At 37.6% G+C, this 25,573-nt stretch overlaps 1 protein-coding gene across 9 annotated transcripts in view; it reads left to right on the forward strand.

Annotated features, from left to right (window-relative positions):
- The window catches only part of CCSER2 (coiled-coil serine rich protein 2), a 59,785-nt gene extending 36,022 nt beyond the window's left edge, over positions 1–23,763 (forward strand). For 5 of the 9 annotated variants that reach the window (XM_021535783.3, XM_085583230.1, XM_021535782.3 and 2 more), the window contains 3 exons: positions 377–463; positions 1,960–2,058; positions 18,505–23,763. In XM_021535783.3, the coding sequence (XP_021391458.3) occupies positions 377–463; positions 1,960–2,058; positions 18,505–19,326 (1,008 nt within the window). In that variant the 3' untranslated portion in view covers positions 19,327–23,763. Of the gene's footprint in view, positions 1–376; positions 464–1,959; positions 2,059–10,237; positions 10,323–14,774; positions 14,815–18,504 lie in introns of all 9 variants that reach the window. The other 4 variants (XM_085583232.1, XM_021535786.3, XM_085583231.1 and 1 more) reach the window with 3 other exon arrangements.
- Positions 23,764–25,573: the final 1,810 nt, after the last annotated feature.

A 25,573-nucleotide genomic window follows, 5' to 3' on the forward strand; every position in this document is an offset into this window, starting at 1 on the left:
GAAGTTGAAGAACATGTAAAATCTAATGCCTGTTCTGAGTTCAGTAATTTCTGTTGTTGATAAAGAGGATTGTAGGTAGTATTTGCTTACTAGGCCTGTTCATCTGCATGCCACTTGTTTGCACAACAGATGAATAATGCTTCAAAAATGCAGCTGATTTACTTACCCTGGAAATTTAGTGGGTCAGCTGAATTTGGCCTCTTAAAGGAACTTTTAGTCAAGTTTCTTCACATTTTAGCCCCTCTCTGTGTGAACAGGAGGAGGAAAGTAGGTGCTGTGTCACTGCCATCCCTCCAGGCATGTCTGATCTCATATCTCCTGTAGAGGTGTTCCTTAGATCATGCACTCCTTACACAAAACCACTGTTCTGTTGCAGATGGATGATCTGCTGAATGAGATCAGGAAGCTTAAAGATGAACTTAGGAAAAAGGATGAAACAATCAACCAATTAGAACAGCAGCTTGTAAGTATAATCTAAAATGTTTAGCAAAATCCCAGGTGTGCCCTGCAGAGTACAACTTCAATAGGCAGTACTGATGAAGGCTTTAAGAAACCTTAGACAGCTATTTTTTTCCTACACTTTCACTGTAACAAAGGTAGGTTTGGGTTCCCAGTTGTGCTCCTGGTATCTTTAATTCCATAATCTGGTCATGATTTTGTGTGGCACTAAGCAAGGATGCTTATAGTGCTGTTGAAAGTAATTTCCAAAACAATTTTGAACATAAAATTCTTCTAGAAGCTGTCCAGGAGAAACAGTGAGGAAAAGGTAAGGCTATATTTAAAGTATTTTAAAAATGGACAAGGATTGGGCCTATCAGTCTGCTCATTCTGCTTAAAGTTTTTGTAATTGTTTTTTTCTCCTGCTCCTTTCCTCTACTGTCCATTATCTTAATAAAGAATTGCACCATATAATTTGAAGCTGAGCAAAGTACTATCCTAAGTTGATTGTGTTTCAAGGAAACAATACAAAACAAGTTGAGTATTCAGATTACATCTGCCAACTAGGAACAAGTTATGGGTCACTTCATCATAAATTAGGTTCAGGGAAACACAAAGCCTCAATCAAAAGTCACATGTGCCTTTTACTTTTTCTTCTTGTTCTGAGTTTGGATTTGCCATGTATATCTCTGCGTTTGCTTTTGTTAAATTCACCTGCTGTGACAATTATTTTAAAACAGCCCCACATTTTCAAGCCATTTCAAGCCACAGCAAGATCCTATAGGCAGGTAGATGAAATGTCAAGAGGTGCACACCATAGATGTTTATCATAGCTAGAGGCAATTCTTGTGTAACCATAATCTCTAATGAAATGTTAAACATGTGCTTTTATAGGTGTGTGCAGTAAAACTGATCTGTGGCCTTCATCCTCTCCCTCTCTGGCTTGGGAACATTCCCTCTAAAACAAAATTGAAAGATGAAGATTTGGTATTTGCTCTGCTCTTTAAACAGCAGAATCCCAGATCACAGCATTCCAAACAAATTACCTTGTTTGTTAGCATTTAGCAGTAAGTGTTGGGTTTTGGGTACACTTAATCTCACTCTTAACAGTCAGCCAAAATTCCTTGAAGGAAGTTTCTCCTTCTCTGCTCAGTCATGTACCTGATTGCTGGAGTAACCTGTAAATGGGGCAGCAGAGGAGCTCTGCTGTAGAGATGGGTAAAACTCACATTTGTAATGACTGAAAGATGACTTGAAGAACTCAGTGCTTCAGAAATGTAAGTGGAAAAACTCTTTCCAAAAGTCAGTATTTATTTTGGATTACTTCTCAGTATCCTTTGGGAAAAGCAGCAGTTGTGCAGCACTGTAAAGAGTGGTTTTTACAGTTTAATCATATTGTGCTCTACAGTCAAGTCATGCCTGATGTTTGAACACTGGGCCTTGACTGTACTTTTCAAGAGGCTCAGTTGGTTAATTTCTAACTAATTATTGTTTGTTTTTCTCTTTTTGGGGGTGATTAAGGCCACTAGATGTAACTGCCAGAAGGACAGTCAAAAACCTCCAGTGGCAGTGCGCGCGTGTGCCGATAAATTCACACAAACCTCCTGGAGGAGGAGTTCTGTGAGTAAAGTGGGCCCTTCATGCTCGGGTACCTCTTTCTGCCTTTCGTTCCCCACTTCTATAACCTTGGCTCTCACTCAGCTCAGCCCTGTTTAAGAGCTTCTCTGCTCTGTTTGAGTAGAGTTCTTCCCACTGTGCAACCCTTGCATTCTTTTGCAGCTTTGTTATGTAAACAAATACTAAAAACATTTATTTCAAAATAAATAATTAAACTTTAGAAATCTTCTTTTTAAATAATCACCCATTGCAGTATTTAAGTTACAGTCAATCTGAGTCAATCCTGTATATCTCGTCACTTAAGAGATTTTCTTATATCCTGACTTCAAAGTCATAGGTATCTCTTTGGGTTTTTTCCTGGTCACATCTTCATTGTTGAAGTTTTCATGTTTGTTGAGGAAAAGAAACAGTGTATTCCAAATTTAGCTGCATAAGTGTAAAAGCAAAAATTAATATTGTTTAACATTGCTGTTTTTTATAATTAATTGTAATAACTTGAATCATTAAAAAATAATTGTGTGGAAATCACTTTGACAAAAGACATCTTCATTCCCATATATTGTTGCATGGTTCACATTTGTTTCCACTATGTAAAATTTACATTCTTCATAAAACACTAAGAGAATATTTACGATGGGGGAGGGACAACACATTTCATATGATATAAGAAGAAATTACCTTTGCTAAACAAAGCTTTTCTTAGTTACCAGTGTCAAATAGCATTTGGATTTTGAAGCTACTGCTCTAGCTAGAAAACCTAGGACATTTCATTTAAAGGTTAAAAATGGGTTTGATTTTTTTCTTTGTTTTTATCCTACTTTGAGTTACTTGATGTAAGCTTGTAATAAAAATTAATCACCCATTACCCTTCTAAAATTGCTTTTTTAAATATATAGCACTAGAGCGCAGAAGCAGCACCACACTGTGTTCACCAGTTACTGGCAAACAGCTTTACCCATGTTTTGCAGCCTTCTTCTTTCTGTCATAAGAAGCTGTCAAAAGATTATAACCTTAAGTAGTTTCTGGTTTCCTTTGACACCTCTTCTCCCCCATGTAACCTCTTCATTCATCCCATGTGTTTCTCCTTTTACTTTGGAAGTTCTGAACCCTTGCATTGTTTCTTTTTCCCAAGTTAATTTCATGTGTGTGCTGTTCATTGGATGTCTTTGTGCATTGATACTGTTACAAGGTTTGTGGCTATTGTTTCCATCATCCTTTTTTTCTAGCTCATTTATCACGTGGCTTCAGTGACAAAATTAATAGTCATGGAAAGTTAGTTGCTAACTACATGAGTTTTAGTTTGTGGAACTTGTGGTAATTGATAAGACAAAGATACTGCAGAAGATGAGGAATTTGTGTTGCTGTCTCAAGCACAAGGAGTCACTCAGCACAGTTGTCTGGTTTGGGTCAGGTTGGCCAGTATATTTTTTTAAAGTTATATTTTAGTTTTGTTCAAAAAGACTTTTTTTTTTTGTCAGGAGGAAGTTTGGTTTAAGGGACAGTATCTTCAAGAAGAGCTAAAGGAGCCTCTGCTGTATTCATGGTTGGGCGTGTGGATATATGCATATGATACCCATATGTATTTCTAGGCATATGATCATTGCATGCACAATCCAAACATCTTCGTATTTTTATCCATGTGCAAAGTTTCTTACAAAATTGATAAAGGACTTAGGAAAATTCATGAAGTGTTAACAAATTTTGAAACTGTGCTGCTTTTCAGGACCTTTTAATAGCTGTGAGGTTTTGGGCATGTTTTTTGTTTTTTTCCCAACATCTTTACATGCATATTTGTAAGTGACAGGCTTTCTGTCAGCCAACAGAAACAGGAACTCTGTAATGTGGGATTTCTCCAAGGAGGACAATGGTCTGGCTGGTGCAGCCAAATTTCAGTTCTTATGGTCAGACCTCAACTTTCTGGTTTATGTTTCCTCTGCTAACATGCATTTGGATGCTTCCTTGCATGGCTTAACAGACGTATAAATGTGTAAAACAGTTTTTGATCTGGAACCTAATAACAAAAAACGTCTCTTGCAGTAGAAAGGAGACACAATCAGCTCTTATTTTCTTGAGGTAAGAGTAGATAATAAACAGAAGGAGACACCTAAGTAAAGCATATACTCAGCACTCAAATCCCAAAAAATCTCTTAAAGAAATTCTTGTGCTTTAACATTCCTATTTAGTTCAGTTTAATGGACTTGACCTAAGAAGAAAGACTAACAAAAATCATGTTTATTGGTCCTATATGCAGTATAAATCTTGAAATATTGTTAGTATTTATTAAATTATCAGTTTTCTATGTAGGCTAGCTTTTTTTTATGTAGAGTAGCTTTTTTTTTTAAACCAAGTTGTAATTGGAGTCTTGGCAATGATAGAGTGGCTCCTTTGAGGCATCTTAGCTTTTTGCTTCTTTAAGCTTGTTGTTTCCAATTTTGATTAATATTTAACTATTTCATTTTTTTCCTATTAGTGTTGACCTGCCAGTAATTTTAAATTATACTGTGTATTTGATGTATCAAAATTTTCAAAATTAATTTGGCTGTGTATAAATTCTATATATTCTATACAAATCAGAACTGATACAATGTCTTAATTCCTCAGGAGTTAGTACCAATCTGGGAACACAGTCATTTAGTATTCCAAGGAGTACTTTAAATGCTGACTGAAACATGCTTAACAAACACTGTTAATATAGTGTGTCACAAAGAATACGTGCTAGAATAAACTAGGAAACAATGAGAGTGGGAAGCAGATACTTCAGTTAGAAATTTAAGACCATATGAATTGCAGCAATTGCTGGCCATTTGAAGTGGCTGGTGTTTCTGATCACTTCATGGTTCTGCCACTAAATAAATAAATGGATATCATTAAACATATTCCTTTTTAAAAGTCATGTTCACATAGTTTTTGTTATTAAATATTTATAGAAAATGGCCCATTCTGATATGATCAGAAACTTGTCTAGTATTGTTCTTTTCGGGGACCACAGTTTTTCAAAGTACTTTTAGCTTTTTTCATATTTAAAGGTAAATATGTACATAAGTGAAAATTATATAACTTAATCCTTGGAACTTAGTACTCATGTAATAAAAACTAAGGGCTAGAAAGAAATGTTTGAGAAACTGGGCTTAAAAATTGATAGCTAGCTACCTATTGCCTGTCTACTGTGTCTTTGACATGGTATTTCTTTTAATTGTCCTGGCAGGATGCTCAAAATTTTGGTAATGTCTAGGTTAGGTTTGTGTTTTATTCTTGGTTAGCCATCCTTGGGATAAAGGCTTGTACAAATATTTGCTGGCAGGGTAGACCATGACATTTCTGGAAGGATCTCTTACAGGTCTCTTATACAGAATTCATTCCAGTTAGTGTGTCTTAGGATTTTACTATCATGGAAGAAAATAGCCAAGCTCTGGAAGAAGATAAAAATTACCTGAAGAAAATTAATGTTAATGGACAGCTTACAAGAAAGAAAAATGTGAGCTTCTATTGCCACACTTGACTTGCAGGCTTTGCAGGATTGTTTCTCTAATAGTAAATACTGATGTTTTGAAGACTTTGAGGGTAAAAGGGTTAGAAGTCAATTTTTTTTTTTTTTGATAAATAATTTGGTTTCTTGGGCTGGAAAGGATGTTGGCAGATGCTGAGAAGTAAATGGACAAGCAAGCAAACTGAAAAGCTCTGAATTTGGTCCAAGATGCCTAGAGAAGATTCTGGCCTGTGAGGACAAGTTCCTTCTAGTTGCTGGTTGCTCTTCCACTCCCTGCAAGAGTAGATACTCTGTACAGTAAAAGTTGGATATTTCCCCTTGGTAACAGCTCCCAGTGATGAGATGAGCTTTGCTGCCTAAATGTGCATTCGAATTCATTCTTGTCTCTGCTAAAAATTACAACAGAACCTGTCAGTTTGCATGGGAATGTGCATGGTCTTGTTCTTTGCTCCATCTTTTCTCTACTTTTGCACTGAAATATTCTTTGCCTCCCTTTTGAATTTTCTTCCAGTTTGTCATTCCAAAGCCTTTCATATCAATCATTTTGGTGAACCTTTGTAATCTTTTGTCTGTTTCTGTGTACTGTTGGCCTTCTGGTTTTAGTATCTCCTTCCATCTTAGCCTTAAACATCCTGTATGTGTCAGCGTCTCAACCATTAATTTAACCTTGCAGCTTTTGAGGTCCAGTCACTGTGTTCATCTTCACAGCCAGCCTTGTTTTCTCTCACTGTTTGCTTTGCTGTTTGCTTCATGTTTTTACACATGTACTTGGTGAAACAAAACCATAGCTGGACTAGGTGGTCATGTTGTGCATCTGTCTCTTGTGCTGTGACTGTGCATGATGTGGAGGGACTACATTGAAGACGATCCTTGAACCCTTCACAAGCAGTTCTTGTTGGTTTTGTGTAAACCAGCACGTAAAACTGAGTTGGTGAAGTTTTTCATCTGAATACTTTCAGAAAGAATATTTCATGTCATAACTGCTCATTCATGATCTCTTTCTGGGTGCTAGGACAGTAAGAGAAGACTGCTGCAGAAGCATTTTGTTTGCCTCAGTAGTGAAGTCTGTCATCCTAGGTTTGTTCATGATGTGGAGCTCTGTGTGTTTATGAGACAACTGGCAGTGCTTGGTAAGAGGCAGCAAAAATCACCTCCTCACTGGAGTGCTCAGAGGCTCCAGTTGTATGGATTTAAAAAAAGGATCTTTGCTGTATTTGTATTTGTTTCTGCAGCACAAAAGACTTTTAAAGCAGTAGCAGTTTTGTATGTTGGTGCATCCTTGGGAAAAGAACTGGGGTATCTGGCTGTTGGGCTAAAATTACTGTGCAGCAGTAGCTTAGAAATATTTTGCTTCTCCTTTTCTGGAAGAAGCAATTGCTTTTGTTCATGTGATTTCTTATTCTAAGGTTGAAGTCTGCTCATAACTAGCAATGGAAAACTCTGGCCTTAGTCTTCATAGTAGCATTTAAAAGAAGAAACAGCCACCAGGTTTTCCCAGTGCAGTTAGAGTCAGAACTTCGTAAAGCATTTAGTACAACATAAAGCAATAGTACAATTCATCAGGATCTCAGAAAAACATTTGTCCTTCTGGTTTGTAGTTAAGGGACTAACTACCTCAGTTGCTCTTATTTTTCCACTCCTGAGTCTCATGTTGTTTTAAAGTTCTGATTCACTTCTCTATGGAGATGGCTTTGCTATTTCACAAATCCAGTATCTGGAAAATAGGAGTGAGATTTAAGAATAGTGGCTGGATGCACATACTACCTGTGGGGAGAGACTGTTCAAACTGCTGTCTAACACTGAGGTCTTAGGGAAAAAAAGTTGCTTCAGAACTCAGAAGAATTCCATCAGATATTTTTGTTCGGGTTTGTTTTTTTTTTTTAATAAAAGTTGAGGTAAGTCATGTTGTCACCTTTCAATTCTAGAATTCCTTGCTTATGAGTTTTATAGATATTGTAATAAATAAGTGGTGATTCAGGTTTTTCTTCTTTCTTACTTTTAGTAGGAAACTGCCACATTAACTGTGTATTTTGAATATGTAGCATCATCTGAGGAGATACGTTTTTTAGTGTTCCTCCTCTTTTGATTTCTTGGGAACCTCAGTGCACATTTGAGTAATAAGAGATGAATATGAGTTGATGCTTAAAGGAGAAAGCTTGATAAATTTGCTGGAGTTCTGTACAGTAATTACTATTAAAGGAAAATTAATCTTTTTGTAAGCCAGGCATATTTGCGGATATTTAAATCTTAATGTGCTATATCAAAGGGATCGGTACATCCTTTATAATTGTTATAATCAGTTGAAGTCATAGCACTCAATACATTTCCCAGTGCTGTATCTGCTGATTCTTACTTTTTCAATTGATGTTGATATTAATTACCTTATTTGATGTACAATTAAACCACCCTTGTTTGAGGTATTTTTAGAAAACATTTATTTATTAATTTATTACAAAAAAAGAAATCTGGCATTTATTTGAAACTTACCTATATGGAGCAATGTCAGCTGCAGTATTTGGGAGAAGGGGATTAAAATATGCCTGGAGACCAGTTCAGTTCAGCAGGCAAAAGATTCAAGGAAGTTACTTGTACTTTCTTCATTTACCTCTCTAATCAGAGAAATAATAAACTAGCATGAAGAATTATTGAGAAGACTGTACTTAGTGCTGGGCTTTGAAGTGCTAATATGGATGCTTAAAAATTTCTGGAACATATCAAGACATGTAAATATTTCATTGCCTTTACAATAGTGTCTTAACTGTTACGTAGCTCAGATAGCTTGTGCTTCTCTTAATCTCTCTTTTCAGAGAGTAAAAGGGAGAGGATATAAAATTTTCACCTCCCTTCTTAATGTGTTAAAAATTTCAAAGAAAAAAGCCCATTGCCAACTCAGATGAAACTCTGCAAGATCAAACTTGTGTCTGGTGATAATGTGTTTTCTACTGTGGGAAGATTCAGTTCTGTTTAGAGAATGGAAAGATTTTTTTTCTTGGTGTTCCAGTACCCTGACACAATTTTGGATGAAATGCAAACAAACCTGTAAAATTCAGTGTTCTTTTGTACCATGCTATGAAAATCCAAAGCATTTGATAATTTTTCAATCAGTCATTGACTGATAAATCATGTTCCCAGGACTATTTATGTATTCAGTCTGTATGTACCTGTTCAGCTGATGCAGCACATGTATTGTCACATTGCTTGACTGAAGCTCATACCATTCCAGTACTTTCATGCAGCAGTCTAAAAATTGTGATCTTAATGACCACTGATGGAGGACTGTAAGAACATATTAGGTAATCAATACCTCCATCTAGAGATAATCAGACTGAAGAACTTGTTTCATTTTTCCCCTTGGATTTTGCTGCACTAATGGTTTTATCTTGGCTTCTGAAAAACAGTAAAGGAGTCTTGTCAGGCTTTTTTCTTTATTTCCTGTTCTAGATGAAAGGTGTTCTGACTAGCAGATTCTAAGACTTGACTAAGTTTCATCTTAGCAGTACTGAAACCTGGAATAATGCTGGATAAAATCTGATTAGGTAAGGATAACTGGAAGATTAGGGAGGTGTTTAAAACTCTTAAGACAAATAAAAGCATAATATTTATTTATGGAAATAATGTGATGTTTAACATTGTTGTAAAAAACGGATGGAAGTAAAATACTTTATTATTTGTCCAGCTGTGGCAGTATGGTCTGCAGCAGAGAATCTGGAAAGGAGGGGCAAATCTGGAGAGGAGGGGCAATCCTGTTTTCTATCATGTGGGTGCTGTTCAGATACCTTCAGCCTGCTGGCTCACAGGGTAGCCACAGTTGGTTGCTGTTGGTCAGGAGGCAGTGGGGCAGTCATTATTGTAGTACCAGTGTTCCAGGACTTAGAAAAGTAGTTTCCAGCTGCTTAAATGGCAAAAGGACTGTAAATACTTAAACCTGCCCTGCTGAAATAGGAAATCAAGATTGTTGTTTAAGAGGGAAGTTGCAGCTTGGATTTGCAAAGGTAAGGATGTGGGAAAAAGGAAAAGTAATAATAAAATTACTTTTTCTTATTTTGAGAACCTGGCAAACACAGTGTGTCACATTTGTGGTGATTTAAGAGCTCTGAAAGGCAAACCCTGCACTGCATGGATCTGCACAGTTCCCTGATCCTTTCATGGAAGACTCAAGCTCCAAGAGCAAAGTGCAAGGAAAACATTTCTGTGTCACCTCTTCTCTTCCATAATAAATAATATAGGTGAAATTGGAGTAAAGCGGCCTCTAAAGCACCAGGACTTGCTGGAAAATTTGTTTCTATGCATTAGAAATTTTTGTTGTAAAGTTGACTTGTTTTCCAGTAGAATAGAACTAAGCAAGCTACTACTTGGTGAGGCATTTTTTAAATACTTTTGAAAGCTGTATAAATACAATTTTGTCATGTATTTTTAATCATGAAAAGCTCAGCTTCTGTAGTCTTCTTCTAAAATTACTGAGGACAGAAATGTGTGCTTACATCTTGAATAAAAATGGAGGTATTTTGTAAGATTTCTAACTAGTTTAGGACATCTGGGCTCTGGTAGCATGTAACATTTGCTTTTACAAAGTAGAACAACTGGAAATATAATGATACCTTTCTGGGGGCAAAAGAATGGTGTGGCTTTTTGGTGTCTTGTTTTTCCCTGTTCTCTTTTTTTATTATACTTCTCCCCCTCTCTCTTTCTGCACAGGGTGGGTATTCTGCTCCCTCCTTCTCTCCCTGGCAGGGCTCATTCCAGGGCATCCCTCGGAGTGTTCCACCGCACCGCAGACAGAGTGAGTCTGTACCTCTCACTCATCTCCCTCACCGTGTTCCAGTAGCAGCTTCCCCTTTGCACGCACCGTTCATCTCGTAGTCTCCTCCTCTCTCAGGCAGATCTCCAGGCATACACCATAGTCTGTGCCTAACAAAGCGCTTCCTCCGGCCAGCCTACGAGCAGCTACAACTCATAGCTTTATAACAGTTACTCTGTGCCAGTAGACCTCAGCAGTTCTTCAGGCAAACCCGAGTAGGCCCTTGTTTCCAGTCTTGTCTTAACATCAGTCTTGCTTGCTGCACTTCCCTGTTTTCCATGGCTGTGGTGCACTCTCCTGTCCGTCTGTGTGTTCTGTTCGCTCACGCGTCCGCACGCGCGTCTGTGGGAGCATTCACGTGCACGCGTCGTGGTTGTACAGAAAAGTGTTGGTGGGACAGTGTCACTTGCATTGTCTCTCACAAAAAGTTTTAACTTTTCAGAATGCCTTCCCTCAAACTAATTATTTTCCCCCCCTCCTTGGTATTTGTTATAAAAAGGCTTCTCTTACATTGAAGTGGCTGTTGCACAACTTGCATGATTTATTAACGTTTCTTTTGCGCTAGCTACAATGTGGGCTGATATAAAATGCATTTGTTCACTTGGCTTGGATCTGCAAAGCAAAGACAATTGCTGATTTTAAAACTGTATGCTTACGTAGACATAGAGAAATGGTAAGTCTTATTTTGTGCTTTGGTATTGCATTTTGAACAGATAAGTGTTTGAAGAAATATAACTACTTCATAACGCTAAAGTTATATTTTTTAAATCTACTGTAATTTGCAAATTACAGTGTTTGCCTAGCAAAGCTCAGGAGTGTATTTGGACAAGAAATAAAGGCAAAGTAAAATTACGGAAACAAAAGTAAGATTTCCAGGACCAGTGGAGATCTGAAGAGTAAGCTGCACCTTGGAAAACTAAGCTTACATATATTTCACACTGCAGTAATGTTTACTTGTATCAATCACCGGAAAAAAAATCCAATATTTTGTAAACTGTGCTTCAAATACTCTCTTGATGCTTCTGTGACAATGTTCATGTAAACAACTCATCAGGAATGCACAGCCTGTTTCATGGGCTTTTCTCTGTGCAATAAGAGATGTGCTTCATTTTTCTGTGGTGTTTGATGTGGGACTCTGTGTGTGTAATGAACATAGAACCCCAAAATCTGATGATTGTGCCTTTTGTTGCTGAGTGGAGGGGCCAGCAGTAGCACAGCCTGGGTGATTCACTGTCCTATCAACAGAGACTGACTTCAAGGAGATCCTCAGAGCTGAGGATCATACAAATGTTATGTTTTTGGGGCTTGGACACTGACTGGAGAGTCAGAATGAGAGGATGGTGTCCCAGCTTCCCCGTGAGCCTCTGGTGTCACATCATTCACAGTGGCTGCTTAGCTGAAGAAGAAAACTTTGCTTGCTAATCTTGCTGCATTTCTGAGCCTCTACTCATCCCTCTCTAACAAGGGTGACCTCTTATTTGGTATTCCAAAGTAAAATTCTATTACTGAAGCAGGTTGGATTTTTTAGTATGCATCTTATATGTTGCATTCAGTTAATTGCTAGTAAAGGAAGTAAAGAAAGTGAAAATGGGCCCTTGACTAGTTAACCTAAACTATAACTAATGCATTGTTTAGGAAAGTAAGTTCCCCCTAGTGGAATGTTCCTAGGTTTTTTCATTAAGCCTGAGGTTTACTCTATAGAGCAACACTGGGAATAAAAATGAAGCATACATTAGGAGGTTCCTTAGACATTTTAAATGGAATTCTTGAAAAATCAGTGCTTTATCACTGTGTGAACAGTTTGTAAATTAAAACATTACTGGAACAGTCACTAGTATCCTTCTTTCCCACTTGGTTCAGTGGTTTCAGTGTTCAGGTTTTGGAGCTGATATGAAATGCCAAATACAGGGTTTTAAAGCAAATGCTGAGCGAGCATCACCACTGAGTGTAGGACAGCCTGAAACACTAATGTTAGTGTTCTTTTGCACTAACACAGAGAAGGTGATGGAAACATGAAGTAGTCTCAGGTTTTGTTTGGCTGTGTTTTCTATATAGACTTGGAAACCAAGCACTTCTTGGCTAACTTCTGGATCCTGAACCTAAAATATCTCTGCATATGAATTCTGCAGGTTTCTTCACTGCGCTGTTGATAGTTGATGGTTACATAGATCACTTACAGGCACTGTAGATTATGAGGGTGTAAATCTGTAAACTGTACATATTACAGTGTATAAACAACTAAAAATAATTTCCCCCTGCTGTACAGGACAGGAAATATATCCCTGCTAGGTAATATTACACTAGTGTAGGTTTATGGTTCTCTCTAAGCACCAGTCACAATGTCAGCACACCTGCTGCTGAGCTTGCCTTAGCTTATCACTGCACTGCAACAAACTTCAGTATTGGATGTATGTTTGTCAATTTTAATGACAGTTATTTTTTAATACTTACACATCTATTAATTTCATGTTTTTTCACCAGCCTTGGAAACAATTCAGCACTTTGCATTTCATAAACACTTTTATAACAGCACGTTAGTTTTGTCATTTTAGGAATAAAAACCAAATAGTTTTGTTCCTGTAATTCCCATGTGTCTTAAACTAAACTACTGTGTAAGAGTAATTTATTTTTCTTTAGGTCATAGGATATGTTTTGATGACATCTCAAACTTTATTCAACAGTTAAATCCTTTCCATTTGTGTTCTGGAGCTTTAATGATGCAACTCTAGAAACAAACATTTACAATACCCATTAGTAAGGAAGCAGTCATGAGTTTGTGTTGTAATACAAGAATATTACATGAACTTCTCTAGCACTCCTTAGTGCTTCTCCGCACAGAAATGCTGATCAAAACTGCTTTGTTATTCAAGCATTGCAGTTGTTGCATCTCCACTTACTGTGCACATCCTGGAAGAACATTTATTTCGACTTTTTGTGTGTAAGTATTACATATAGAGATAATCGAAGCAATTCTAGCAGGTGACACACAGCTTGTTATCGCCAGGAAGAAAGCTCCTCTATGCCTAGTGACTATAAATCAGATCCAGGCTGTGCTTTTTCATACATTTTCTTTTAAACAAATACATGTTGCTGAAATGTTTCCAAAGCTTTATGAACTGCTACAGCTTTGTAGGGTGTACAAAGTGCTTGTGATAGCAGAAACAAGTTAATCCAGAACATTAGCTGGGAAGTTCTGTGACCAATTATTAAAAAGATCCTGGAATTTGTTCCAAGAGTGTTCAGCTATATGAAGAGTCTTTTAGGAAAAACTTCTTTCCTCCCAACTTCAGTACTTAGAGTCAACTACAAGAGAAAGGACTCTTGCACCAAACTAAGTTCATGTTTGCAAAAAAAACCACTTGATTTTGTATATGGTCATATTTATCTGCTTGCTGCACATATATCCATATTTGTGGATGAAATACCTGCCTTGACGTAGTTATATGTTACTTGAAGTATTTTTTTTTTTTGAAAAAATAAATTTTTCCAAGTTGGGGTTTCTGTACAGATATGCATAAAGAATAATAATGCTTTGCCACATTACCGATTATTTTACTAGCCTCATGGCAGGTCAATGATGATTAAAAAAATATGGTTGTTTTGTGTCATTATCTGAGGTCATTCTCCATACTGCAGAATCCTGTATTTTAATGTTGGAATATGGATATAATACAGCTAGATCAAAGGGAAAGGAAAAAAAGTTCAAAAAGAAGGTGTTAGCAAATGCTACACATTTAAGGTGTGAAATGTTGATGTTTTCCAGAGGTAGAAAATGAGAGCTGTCTGGTGCAGCCTTTCAGCAGGGCTGTGTCTGCACAGGCCGTGGTTTGAAATGACAGCTTATCCTGTGCCAAGGCAGTGAGAGGAGGGATGACAGAACTCATGAGGAAATGGAAGAGTTGCATAGCAGAGTTTGTGACCCTTCCCTTCCACCCCTTTACAAAAGAACCTCTGGCAGTTGTCTCTTCCAACTCATAAGTGATTTGCTAGGAAGATGAGTTACTAAAAATGAGGGCACTATGATCCAAGCATGGAATGCTGTGCCTTTAATGACCTTGCTGTTCAGGGTTAGATATTGAACATACTTATGGATGCAAAGATTTTTCTTTTATTCAGTTTTAATAATACACACAAATTCTTGTTGCAGTATTTGAAGTATAGGAGATTAACTGCTAAAAATCTTGAAGTTATAAGAGCAAAGGTATTCCATGCAGATCTTGCTATAAATGTTTTTGTACTGCATTACTTAAATATTGTTGCTTCCTTTGTTTCTTGAAGGAGGATTAAAAACCAATGGGGGACACGGTAATTGCAATTGAAATGGTGAAAAGTTGCAGTTCTGTCATGGCAATTGCTCATTGTTTTGTCTTGGTCCTCTGACATCATTGTCCTTGTCTTTTTCTTGTCTCTGCTTTCCATTATGCCATTGGCAAGGAGTTGAGAAGTTAGTCCATTACTTCTGTGATAAAGCGTGGTACAGTACAACTTCAGATTTATTCCCACCTCTCCCTCACGCAATTTCACTGTTGGATTTTTTCTTTGCCCTGTGCATGATGCATGTCTGTGGGAGATGTGCATGCAGTTCTTGATTTTCCATTGCATCGCTTCCCTCCTTCCTCAAGATACTGCAGGGAAAAAAAGACTTTATTTCATTCTACAGAGGTATTATAAAGGGAATCAAGATGGGGATCAAGATAACCAAAGCAAAACTGAAGGAAATTTTCAGCTAATGAATGAATATCACAGTCATGACCACATTTTTAACTTCTTTAATAGTCCATTTAACTTCTTTAACAGTACAACATGATGTTTCAGTTTTCCAGCACAAAGCTAATACAGCCTCAGTAGTTTGATAACTGTACAATAGTGGTAATCTTTATTGTGGATGTCATCTTTCTCTGGATGATGTAACAGCCAGTTTTTTACTTGAGAGAAATAATAGAAAAATCTGTTGGGCTAATGAAGCAGGGAGTGAATTTAGTAATTTTGATTAGTGCATCAATATTTAGAAGGCTTTGAAGCTCTTGCCAGTACATAAAAATCAGTTTCTTTGTGCAGAAAGGGGCATGTGGACAGAGCACTTTGTCGAATATACTTCCAGTTTGAGGAGGACTGAGTGTCTTCAGTTACATTGTACTTGAAATGTTTGAGTCCAGCTTGGCACTTTAGGAGCATCCCAGAGGAGTGCAGATGTTTGTATACCTGCATGTTTTCTTTATGGGACATAAATAGAAGTTTGGGTAGCATGGCAGTCTATTCCAAATCATGGTCTGTCCCACCCCAGAAATATTACAACAAACTCAAAACAATGCACATGAAACCCTATTTTTAGGACTTGTGTGAAATAAAATACTGTGCCTGGAAGGCTGGATGCTTTTTTCTTTTTCTCCTTCACATGATGGAATTCACCAAGTACTTCAGTCCTTCAGCTGGCTTATTGTTTTTACCAGTAACATGGTCAGAATTTCAAAGACTTTCTTTGTAAGAGGAGAACTTGTATTTAGTACAAAGATATGAACTGTGGGTGGCAATAATGTCAGTGTTGGGTACCTTGTGAACTGTTATGTGCATATTTTGCAAGTGGCATTTTGCTGCTTTTAGTGTCATTTTGAATGTTAATGCATGTAGAAATTTGATTATATTAAAATCTGTCATTTTGATAATTGGACAGATCTTGAATACAAATGTATAATTACAAAGCAGTACAGCATTTAAAACAACTGGGCAAAGATGATACCAGAGCTTTAGTGTCCTCATAATTCTGAGCACTTAGACATTTTCTACCTTAGTATCACTTAACTTTCTAGGTAATAAGCTGCTTAGACCTTTTAAGGTTACAAAGGATAATGAGGAAAACATGTATTTAGCTGTTTTTATATGTAAAATGTGAAATTGCCTGAAGGGAAGAGCTCAAACACTACCTAGTCTTTGCCAGAAAAATTCAGAATAGCATTATTGAAACCTTGATGGCTTATCTGTACTTCAGATGTGTTTGTATTTAACTCAACTTTCCATACAAATTTAGTTTCTTCTGTAACATGCCAATTTTTAAATTTTGCTGATTAGTATTGCTAGAATTATTTGATATTAAGTTAGATTTTTTATTGATTAGATTAGATATTTATCTCTGTTTTTGTAAACTAGCATTTAAAAACCCTTCCTAGCTGAGGGAGAAAAATTTTCTGACAATTATTCTGACATTTGACACAGTACTGTGGGCTATAAATGTTTTAACTTTTTTTATTTCAAGTGGGATTAGAAAATAGGATTTGTTTGTTTTAGTATTTACATGGGAATTAGGTACATGTTGCTTTGGTTTCTGGATTCATTATTAGCAGTTTTGGTTTTGCAGGTGAGATCTCAAATCAGTAAGTCATTTTGGCTAACATCTTGCTGTCAACACCTAGACTGGAAGGATAATAACTTCTGTAACCCAAACATAAACACTGGAAAATGGAAAAAAAAACCGTGGAGGACTAACTTCATTTAAGCTGTAACTCTCTGTGTATGGAATTACTCCTTCTGTTTGTCATTTCCTTCCTGTAGGATTGTATGGTTAAGAAGGTTTTAAAAAGTTAAACTAGTTTTGGGTCACATAAGGAATAATGTTTTGGTACTTATCTGACACCATTTTGCAGGCATTTTTGCCTTTTTCTAAAATCTTTTCCCTCTTTCCAAAGCAATCATGTTTTGGCTGCTCAGGATATTTGGCTTACATGTCTGTCAGTGATAGTGGATCTCACCAATCCAGATTTGCCTTGTCTTATGAGACAACTCTTATATTCTAAAGGGAAAAATTGCCCATAGAAAAATAGATGGAGAAACCTTGATTTTCCTCTCATTAACCTTTAATTTTTTTTTCTTGATGAGGAATTTTGAGGATTCAGTTTTCAGTAGTAATCCTGCCAGGGGAAAGATGAAAAGCCTAAAGAGTCCTGAGATGGGCTATGACCCATTGTTAACAGGAATCTGGCATGAACAGTTATCATTGCATTCTTCCTGCTGATTCAAAGAAGAGCTAAGAAGACCAGCCAAATAATGAGGTTTTTGTTTAGAACTTGTGAATAATTCAGGAGAATGACTAAAATGACACTTAGTCAGATCTCCATAACACAAACATTGCTTCTTTTTTATTTATTCTATTTCACTAGTAAACAGAATAAGGCTGTTTACTGTGTACATGCAACCTGTCAGCTGGTAGGAATCCAGGTAGTTGAGTGATAACTAGTTGGCAGGAGTTTGGTTCCCCTCCTTTGTAAAGAAAATACAAACCTGCTAAAACTTTAGTTTAGGTTTTAATAGATTATGGGTTTTGCCACGAATTGCAGAATTTTTAGTAACGCTTCCAAGATCTATATCCAAGTAGCAGGTCTAGGATGTATTGTGAAGCTAGTAATTAATCTTTTAAGTCTCTTTACAGGGCAGAACAAAGAGAATAGAAATTACCCAGAAGAGGTACTGGCGATTCTTATCTGATGCGTGTTTGATTAGATTGTATCTTCTGATAAAATGTAAAATCTTCTACAGTTCTCTTTATCCCATGGCTATCAGTGTGGTCTCTACTTTCACACAAACTCTGTCTCTTTCAGCCCATTTGAAATCAGTTCAAGATAAAAGAGTTACTTAAGCTGAGTCAGTAGCCTGATTAGCACATACTTCCACCAGATTTTCTGGCTTCAGTAATGCAAGGAAACGCCTGTAAGCGCATGTGGTCCATCCAACTCCTTTCCTGCCTGTGCAGTAAAAGGGTTGGGGTAGTTGAGGTCAATATGCAGTGAGCAGAAATTAAAGCTGGACACTGCTGTTGCATTGGGTTAAGCACTTGGTTAGAATTGATCTGCACCGATGTTAATTCTTGCGCTGTCCTGCAGATTTGGGTGAAACCATCAACCATGCCTTCTTCATCTTTCCTTTATAAGCCGTTCGGTTTAGTTTTTGTCTTTACGTTGTTGTTTATTTCAGTGCTGGTATATTTTTTTCCACTTCAGTTACAAGTTCCATTTGTGTGTCCCATGACCCATCCTGTTTTGCCAAAGTCAAAGTTTTGATTTAAAAACCCAGTTATACAGCCCTTATCAAGCATCCAGTCAGCTCACGTTGGATTCTGAGTGTATCTGGTGTCTTCTGTGCTTAATATATTCTTGTGTTATTTTCTCTTTAACAGCCTCAAGTACTACACCCTTCCAGCAGCCTTCCCAATTCCACAGACCTCGCCCAGGGAAAACTAATAAAAGCTCCACATATCGAGGCCCACAATGAATATCCTAAACCAGATCTGCATGACAATAGAAATCATCAGAATCGAAATGCTGCAAATATCTCTCTCCCAAATAGCCTGAATGACGTAAACTCTTCAACAAATGTACAGTTAAACACAAAAGATGAAAATGCATCATATTTGGACAATTTGAAAAACAAAAACACTGAAGACCCTGGAGAGGTGGCTAGTAATAAGAAAGGTACATTACCACCTCGTCCCCACTTTCAGACCTCTACACGAGCTGATGCTCCAGAGGTACAGACTGGATTACCTGTGAAAGGTCAACCCTCATTCACAAACCAGGCTTCTCAGCCAAAGACTTCAAGAATCGTGAAACCCCCAACTGCTTTAGTGCCTCCTACCATGGCCATTCCCGTACGATCTGCAGATCACTCCGCTGCTTCCAAGGAACGTGAGCTTCTACCACTGAGTAGTTCCACTCAGCCACAGCCAACATCTGGGCAGGATAACCTAAAGGGTAAACAGAGTCAGAAAGTGTCTAAACTTCGCCCACCAACTGCGTCCTTCGTCAAATCCAAGCAAGTGAGCGGTCAGAAATCCACACCAGTACCTCCAGAGCCTCAGAACACCTCCCTGAAGTCTAACATCCCAAGGCCACCAGTGCAGAGAAGGGAAGGCGTGCAGACGCACGCCGCTGGTGTGCATTCCGGGGACAGCATGGCCTCCCGCCGGCACTCCCACCTCCCGAAACCAAAGACACACTGAGGCTGTTCCACATCTCGGCGCTCGATGCCGCGCCACGTCCCGCTTCCCGTCTTGTGACTGCCTCGGAGCCTGCTGCACCTGCAGCCTGCAAATCCTGAGTCACTGTTCCAAACTGCATCGTCTTGAGGGTTTGCATTCTCCATCCTGCCGTGTTCCGAGGCTGATGTTACGAGCTGTGCAGTTTCTCTTGAGAGTGCTTTATTTTATCGTTGGTCTGTAATAAAGATGGTATTGCAATCTTTGTAATTAAGCAAATACTGAAGTCTGTGGTAACCACAAATGCCAGAATGCTGCACTATTTATGTCAGGATGGCTGAAGTTATTTCTTACCTCTGTTTGAATTATTAGACAATGAAATTGCTGTTCTGTTTAACTTCTTGGTTCTGAGTACTCGTTAGGTCAGAGTGGTAGAAAATTAGACTGACTAGCAGATGTTTTATTGGCCATAATTCTGACTCTGTATTCCAGAGGCCTATGCAAAAATCCTTGTATTTATCATTCTCTCAAGACTGACATATTTAATGTTATTTAATCTCATGGGTTGGGTGGGTTGTGTTTTGTTTTGCTGTAATCTGAAGTAGCTCTGTTCTTTATTTATCCTGTTTTCACTGTTCACGGACATTAGACAGATTTCACAGGGTGAAACGAATCTTCTCGCTTAAACATCTTCATTTGTTAAATGATTGTGGTATGTTTTTATTGTGTTGAATAGACACATTACTGGGTAGATTCTTGAAATGCAGTGCTAAGGATGTTTGTCCAAACCTTCCAATGCAGGCTCTTAGGAATTGGTAAGTAGGGAGCCTCTGGGAATAAGGGGTCCAGAACACCTATGTTGAGGTTGCACAACATGCATTTTAAGTAATATTTTAAACTTTTATTGTTCTGCTTGTATTTATTGATTTCTGTTTAATATTGAAAGGCTCTGAAGTACCTGACTTGAAATTTTGCACAAACTTTGCCATATGTGTAAGAATTTGAAACTATTTTACAGAATAAAACTTATATTAAAAATGCAACTATTTTTTAGAAAGGAAAAAAATTAACCCCACTTTTTTGCTTTGAGCAATCCTATTATGTCCTAATCCAGAGCTGGTACTCTTAAGAGTTTTTCAAAGATGTGTTATTTTGGGGTTTTTGTATTTTGTTTTCCTTTATTTTTTTTTTTTTTTTTTTTTTTTTACAGTTTCTGAAGAAGTGCGTAACTGGTAAGGAGCTTCTTGGGGAAATCAAGCAGAAAAAAAATTTACATTTTTGTGCTCTCTAGGAGAAATATGTTTTTTCTGAAAGTCATCTTGATGCACTCTGGGACCATGACATGAATGATACAAGTTACATGTGAGCAGGTCCAGTGAAGCTTTGCAGAAATTTGTTATGTCCCATCTCCAATTCTTCCCATGTTTCCCATGACTCTCTTGGATGTTCCTAATTTTGTTTTTTGTTTTTGGTTTTTTTTTTTCTGTTCTTGAGTTGGTTTCAAAGTCAGCAGCAGAAGGCTGCTGCAATAATTTGGCCCAAAATCTGTTCCTGAAGAGCACATAATGTCAGTAAAATTCAACACAGTGTTATTTTGTTCTAGGCTCTGGCTGTAGGACATTGACATATTACAGTATTTTCTTTGAGAGAATTAAAGTGAGTAGGTGAAGACATTTCATAAATGAATTCAATATTCAGCTTCTATAATATAAGCCCTTTAACTTGGGTACCCTGATGGATACCTCAGTTGGGTGAAGGAAAAAAGAGTCATCTCACCTGAGTTTCCAGTACATCGATATTCAAGAATTATTTTGGATTTCTTACACTGTAATTTTATTTAACTGAAGATGAAGTAGATGAAGTGGAAAAATGAAAAGCTTGGGGAGGAAAATGGGTCGGGGGAGATTCTTTTTCTGAAGTACTTAGATCAGTCTGAAATAAGGGACCTGCAGGACCTTCTGTGAACTGAGGTGATGACAATGTAAGCAAGACATAACAAGACAAATAATGTTAATTGTTATAGTTGGTATAGGATCAGAAACCACAACGTGAGATTGCAGTAACAATTATGCTCTGGTGATAATTTATTCCCATGAAAAGCATTGAATTAGTGGTATTTAATGTACATATTTACTTTCAATAAGAAAATAAAACTCACTTTTTATATTCCCCATAACTAGCTCCTGGCAGCTATCTGTGTTTCTCAGGAGTTTAAAGACTGCTGAGGGAATGATCAGATTCCTGGTTCATTTTCTGGTCCATGTAGATTTCTATGGAAGGTGTGTTTTTTAAGTTTACTTTCCTTGAAGAGAAGCTGATTTTATTGTTAGTTGTATATGATTTTGTGTAAAAATACAATTTTCACCTAATGTTATTGACAGAAATTCATCATCTTCTGCTTCGTATTCTGGAGGTATCGCCAGCCTAATTTAGTGATGTTTCAATTTTTATGTTTACATTTAAAAGTATAGATATCTCTATTCATATCTGCACCTTTACTGAAAATTAAGGAGATGATCAAAGCAAATTAAGCAAAGAATATCAAGATGATCAAGGTTTTAATTAAAAAGACAGTTCCTAATTTTTCTTTCCAGAAGAAAATCTTATATTTATATGGCCGTGTACATATGTATTAAAGGAACAGAAGTAGATTATAGTCCTTTTTTATAGCATTTCCCCATTTTGTTCTGACAGGTTAGTGAGACACTGAGCTGGAGCCAGCAGGATTTGATCATGGATGAGACAGATGCTAGCCTGGCTTGTGTTTGGGTTCAGCTGCTAACCTCGCATCCCTCTAGGACAACTGCATGTTTGGGCTCTTCAGACTTTACCAGGGAAGGCTCTGTTGCACGTATAGTAAGTCCAGAGTATGGCAAAGCCTGCCACGAGATGGGCAGCTAGGAGAGAAGTGGTGAAGTGAGCTTTGAAGCTTCACCTCGGTGAAAGAGGGGGTTGGGGGAGTGATGGATGAGAAGGCACTGAGAGTGCTTGTCAAATGTGATTAAGAGAGTATGTTCAGGTATCATATCTACCTTATGGAAGGTGCAGATAGATCGTGAATACTGGTGCAGATTATCCAAAATGTGTACATTTGAGTAGTTGATATCTTCAGGGGTTTTTTTTTAGGTTTATAAAACTGATTTATTGCCATTTTTTTTTTGTTTTGATTTCTCATTCTTTTGTGCAATATTCACAAAAGTATTAAACTACTGTTCAGTATGTGTGTACAGAGGCAATTACGCATTTTAACAAGTGAATAAACACAAAAGAAAAGAACAGAATTGCACTTTAAATGAGCTTTATTGCTTGGAGTTGTGCCTAAAATGATCTAGATGCCTCCTGCTGTGTGTGGCTTTTGTTTGAAACAAATTTCTCCTGTAGTGTTGCTGTTTCCAAGGTATTTTCACATCACTTTCACAGGATCGATATGCACTCTAGCATGTTTAAAAGTATTCATATAGTGTACTGAGTTTTTGTTGTGCAATGACTTTAATTTAACCGTGGAATTCTAATTCTAACACTGATGATACAGCCAAATCATTATTACCTTCCCCTTCCCTGAAGCTAGCACTTCCTTCTGCCAATCAAAGCCAATGGCAAAATTTCCCTAGGACTAGCATAGCTCTCAAAGAAGAATGGTCCCAGAATATGGTTGTGAGAAAAGAAGTGCAATACTATCTCTCCAACTTTCTCAAAATAATTACAAAGGCCCTGAAAATCCAAAACGACACAATTTTAATACAGTTTGGAAAAAAAAGGGGTTCCTCAACTTTCCATTTTACAGCAGTGAGAGTAGGCATAGCAACTAGACTGCATTCTAGGTCAGTACAGTTCATTTCAGCCTCAATCTAAATGCTGATTTCTTGTAAGGATGCCTGAAAACTGAATACCATTTGCGTGATTTCCTTTCTTTGCATGTCACAGCCATATGCACATTCTAAAGTGTCATACTGGGGTAGGTTGCATGTTGGGGGGGGAAGTATTTCTGGTTTTGCACAGCACATAATCCTCTTAATATGGACATTCTCTTGCCGTACAAATGAAAATCAGTTCTTGAGTTTGGCTTCCGTAGCAGTTCCTTATCTCGTTACAGAGGCTTTTCCTGAGCAGAGTGGATTTAATGTGACCCTGGTGGTAGGGCTCAGTGTAGTCATCTTACAACTGTGCTTTCAAGGAAATTCAGTCACTGTTATGGTAAAGCTGCTCACTGCCTACTAATTGTAAAAGCACCACCATAAAACCAACATAATTCCTGTGTAGCAAAATTTTCAATTCAATACTAGCTAAAACAAGAGGTACCCTTACTGTCTGCTTTGTTGTTTTTGGTTTTTTAACCCAGGCCAGAGTAAATACTGTATATTGGAATTTGCTTGTAAAGTTGATTAAAAAACCTGTATGTAAAAATTCTTTCCTCAATGTTGCTCTAGTGAATAAAAATAAAACTCATAATTCTAATAAGTATCTCTTTCTCTTGAGTATTCATGTCTATGTTTTTTCAAGTCATTGTGCAAAATGCAGACAGAACTGTAGGCAGAAAATCTGGGGGGACACAGAGATTAGGTTTACACTTACAGTGGATTTTTTTTTTTAATTGTCTTTCTCCAGCAGAAATGGCAGGCTTTGAGTATGACACTGTTAATGAAGGAAAAAATAAAAGGAGGTAAAAAAATACTTAGAAGAGCTAAGCATTTTAATGTATTGATTGCAGATGAACGTGAACTGACATGGTTAGTTTTTAAAGGTATGTTATTGCACCTATAGTGCAGTTAAGACAACTGTTAAATACTCTTTCTCAGTATTGTAACAAGTTAAAATCTTTATCATAAGATACTTTGAGAGAGTTATTTCCCGACAGAAGTCCAAATGAATACAACATGTGCAAATATGCAAGTCCTAATTGTATGTCACCATGGTTTGAATGGTGTGCTGTTCTTGAGATGAAAGGAAATCTGCTCCATTAATTATTCTGACCTATTTCAGTAGATGGAAGTTCAAGTTTGAAATTATGATCAAAAAGGGAGGAAAATTCTGTAGTTTGAAGTAAGAGCATTTTAAATAGACCGTAGGCTGGCACTTGTAATCTTTAACCTAATGTTAGCTTCAAGATGGCCTTTGAAAATTCACATGGATTTTGGGGGTGGAAGGGGCTGCACAGGGTTTCTAAGTTCAAACCAAGAAGGAAGGAAGGTACTGTAAATGAATCCTGTAATCCTCCTGGGTGAGTGTGCTCTTTGTTACTTGTGGCCCAGACTGTGTTACTGGGATGTCTAATCCTTATCAATGTGGTCATCAGGTGTCAAACAGCTGATGCAATGACTATGGAAATAGTGTCCCTAAAAGCTGTGATTGACAGCTTCCCTGTCTTCCTCCTCCAGAGGCAAAGGCTTCCTCAATCTGCTGCTGTCCAAACTGAGAACAGTGGTTTCCTGGCTGCAGCAGAGCTGCTTTATTGCTGTCGGGCAGAATGTTACACGTTGGGAGAAGGTGAGAGAGGGTGAGACATTTCAGACATTTCCCTTCCTTTGCAACCCAGAATGAATACCCCGGCAGCTTTCCTTTGACAGAAATGTCTGGGGCTTTTATGAGCACCACTGAATACAGCTGAACCACAAGACAAGTTAATACCAAACTATTTGTAACATCAACCAAGTTTGTGCAGATGCTGCTTGCCCTTATGAGTTATGGGTATTAGCTGCTGTGTCAACAATAATTGGCTTGTAGTAGAAGGCACTGAACATAAATGCTCCAGCTCTAAAAATTAGTTGCTCAGATATTTAGTGCTAATCTGTCAATCTGAAAGCTAAAAGGGTGGGTTTCTGTTAGGATTTCTGATAGTTTCCTCTGAAGCCACAGGCAGTAAGAACTTTCAGGTCTCATACATTATGTGGGGTGCACTTCAGGCTTGCTCCAAGTCCTCACTGAAAATACAGTATGAGTTCTTATTAATAGATGCTGAAGGCAGAAGTAATTGACCAGGAACCACATTTTAAGAAGGATTTTGAATTTGATTATTCCAAAGCAGAGCACAATCTGGAACCTTCTGAGCTGTTTAAAATGCTTCCCTCTGTCACAGGCTCCGAGAATCCCTTCAGCTGTCTGAAGTGTTTCATGACACAGGTTGGCTTTTAAAGCCTGTTACAGTGCAAGCCCCTGAAATAATCCAAGATGAGGTGTTTAAAACCAGTTGTAGACATGGGATATTCCAACAGTTACTTCACTTTGGTTTGGTTTGGTTTTTTTTTTTTTTCCTGAAAATTCCATAGAAATGCAG

The sequence above is a fragment of the Lonchura striata genome, chromosome 6, assembly GCF_050655825.1.
Source record: "Lonchura striata isolate lonStrDom1 chromosome 6, ASM5065582v1, whole genome shotgun sequence".
Taxonomy (NCBI): Eukaryota; Metazoa; Chordata; class Aves; order Passeriformes; family Estrildidae; genus Lonchura; species Lonchura striata.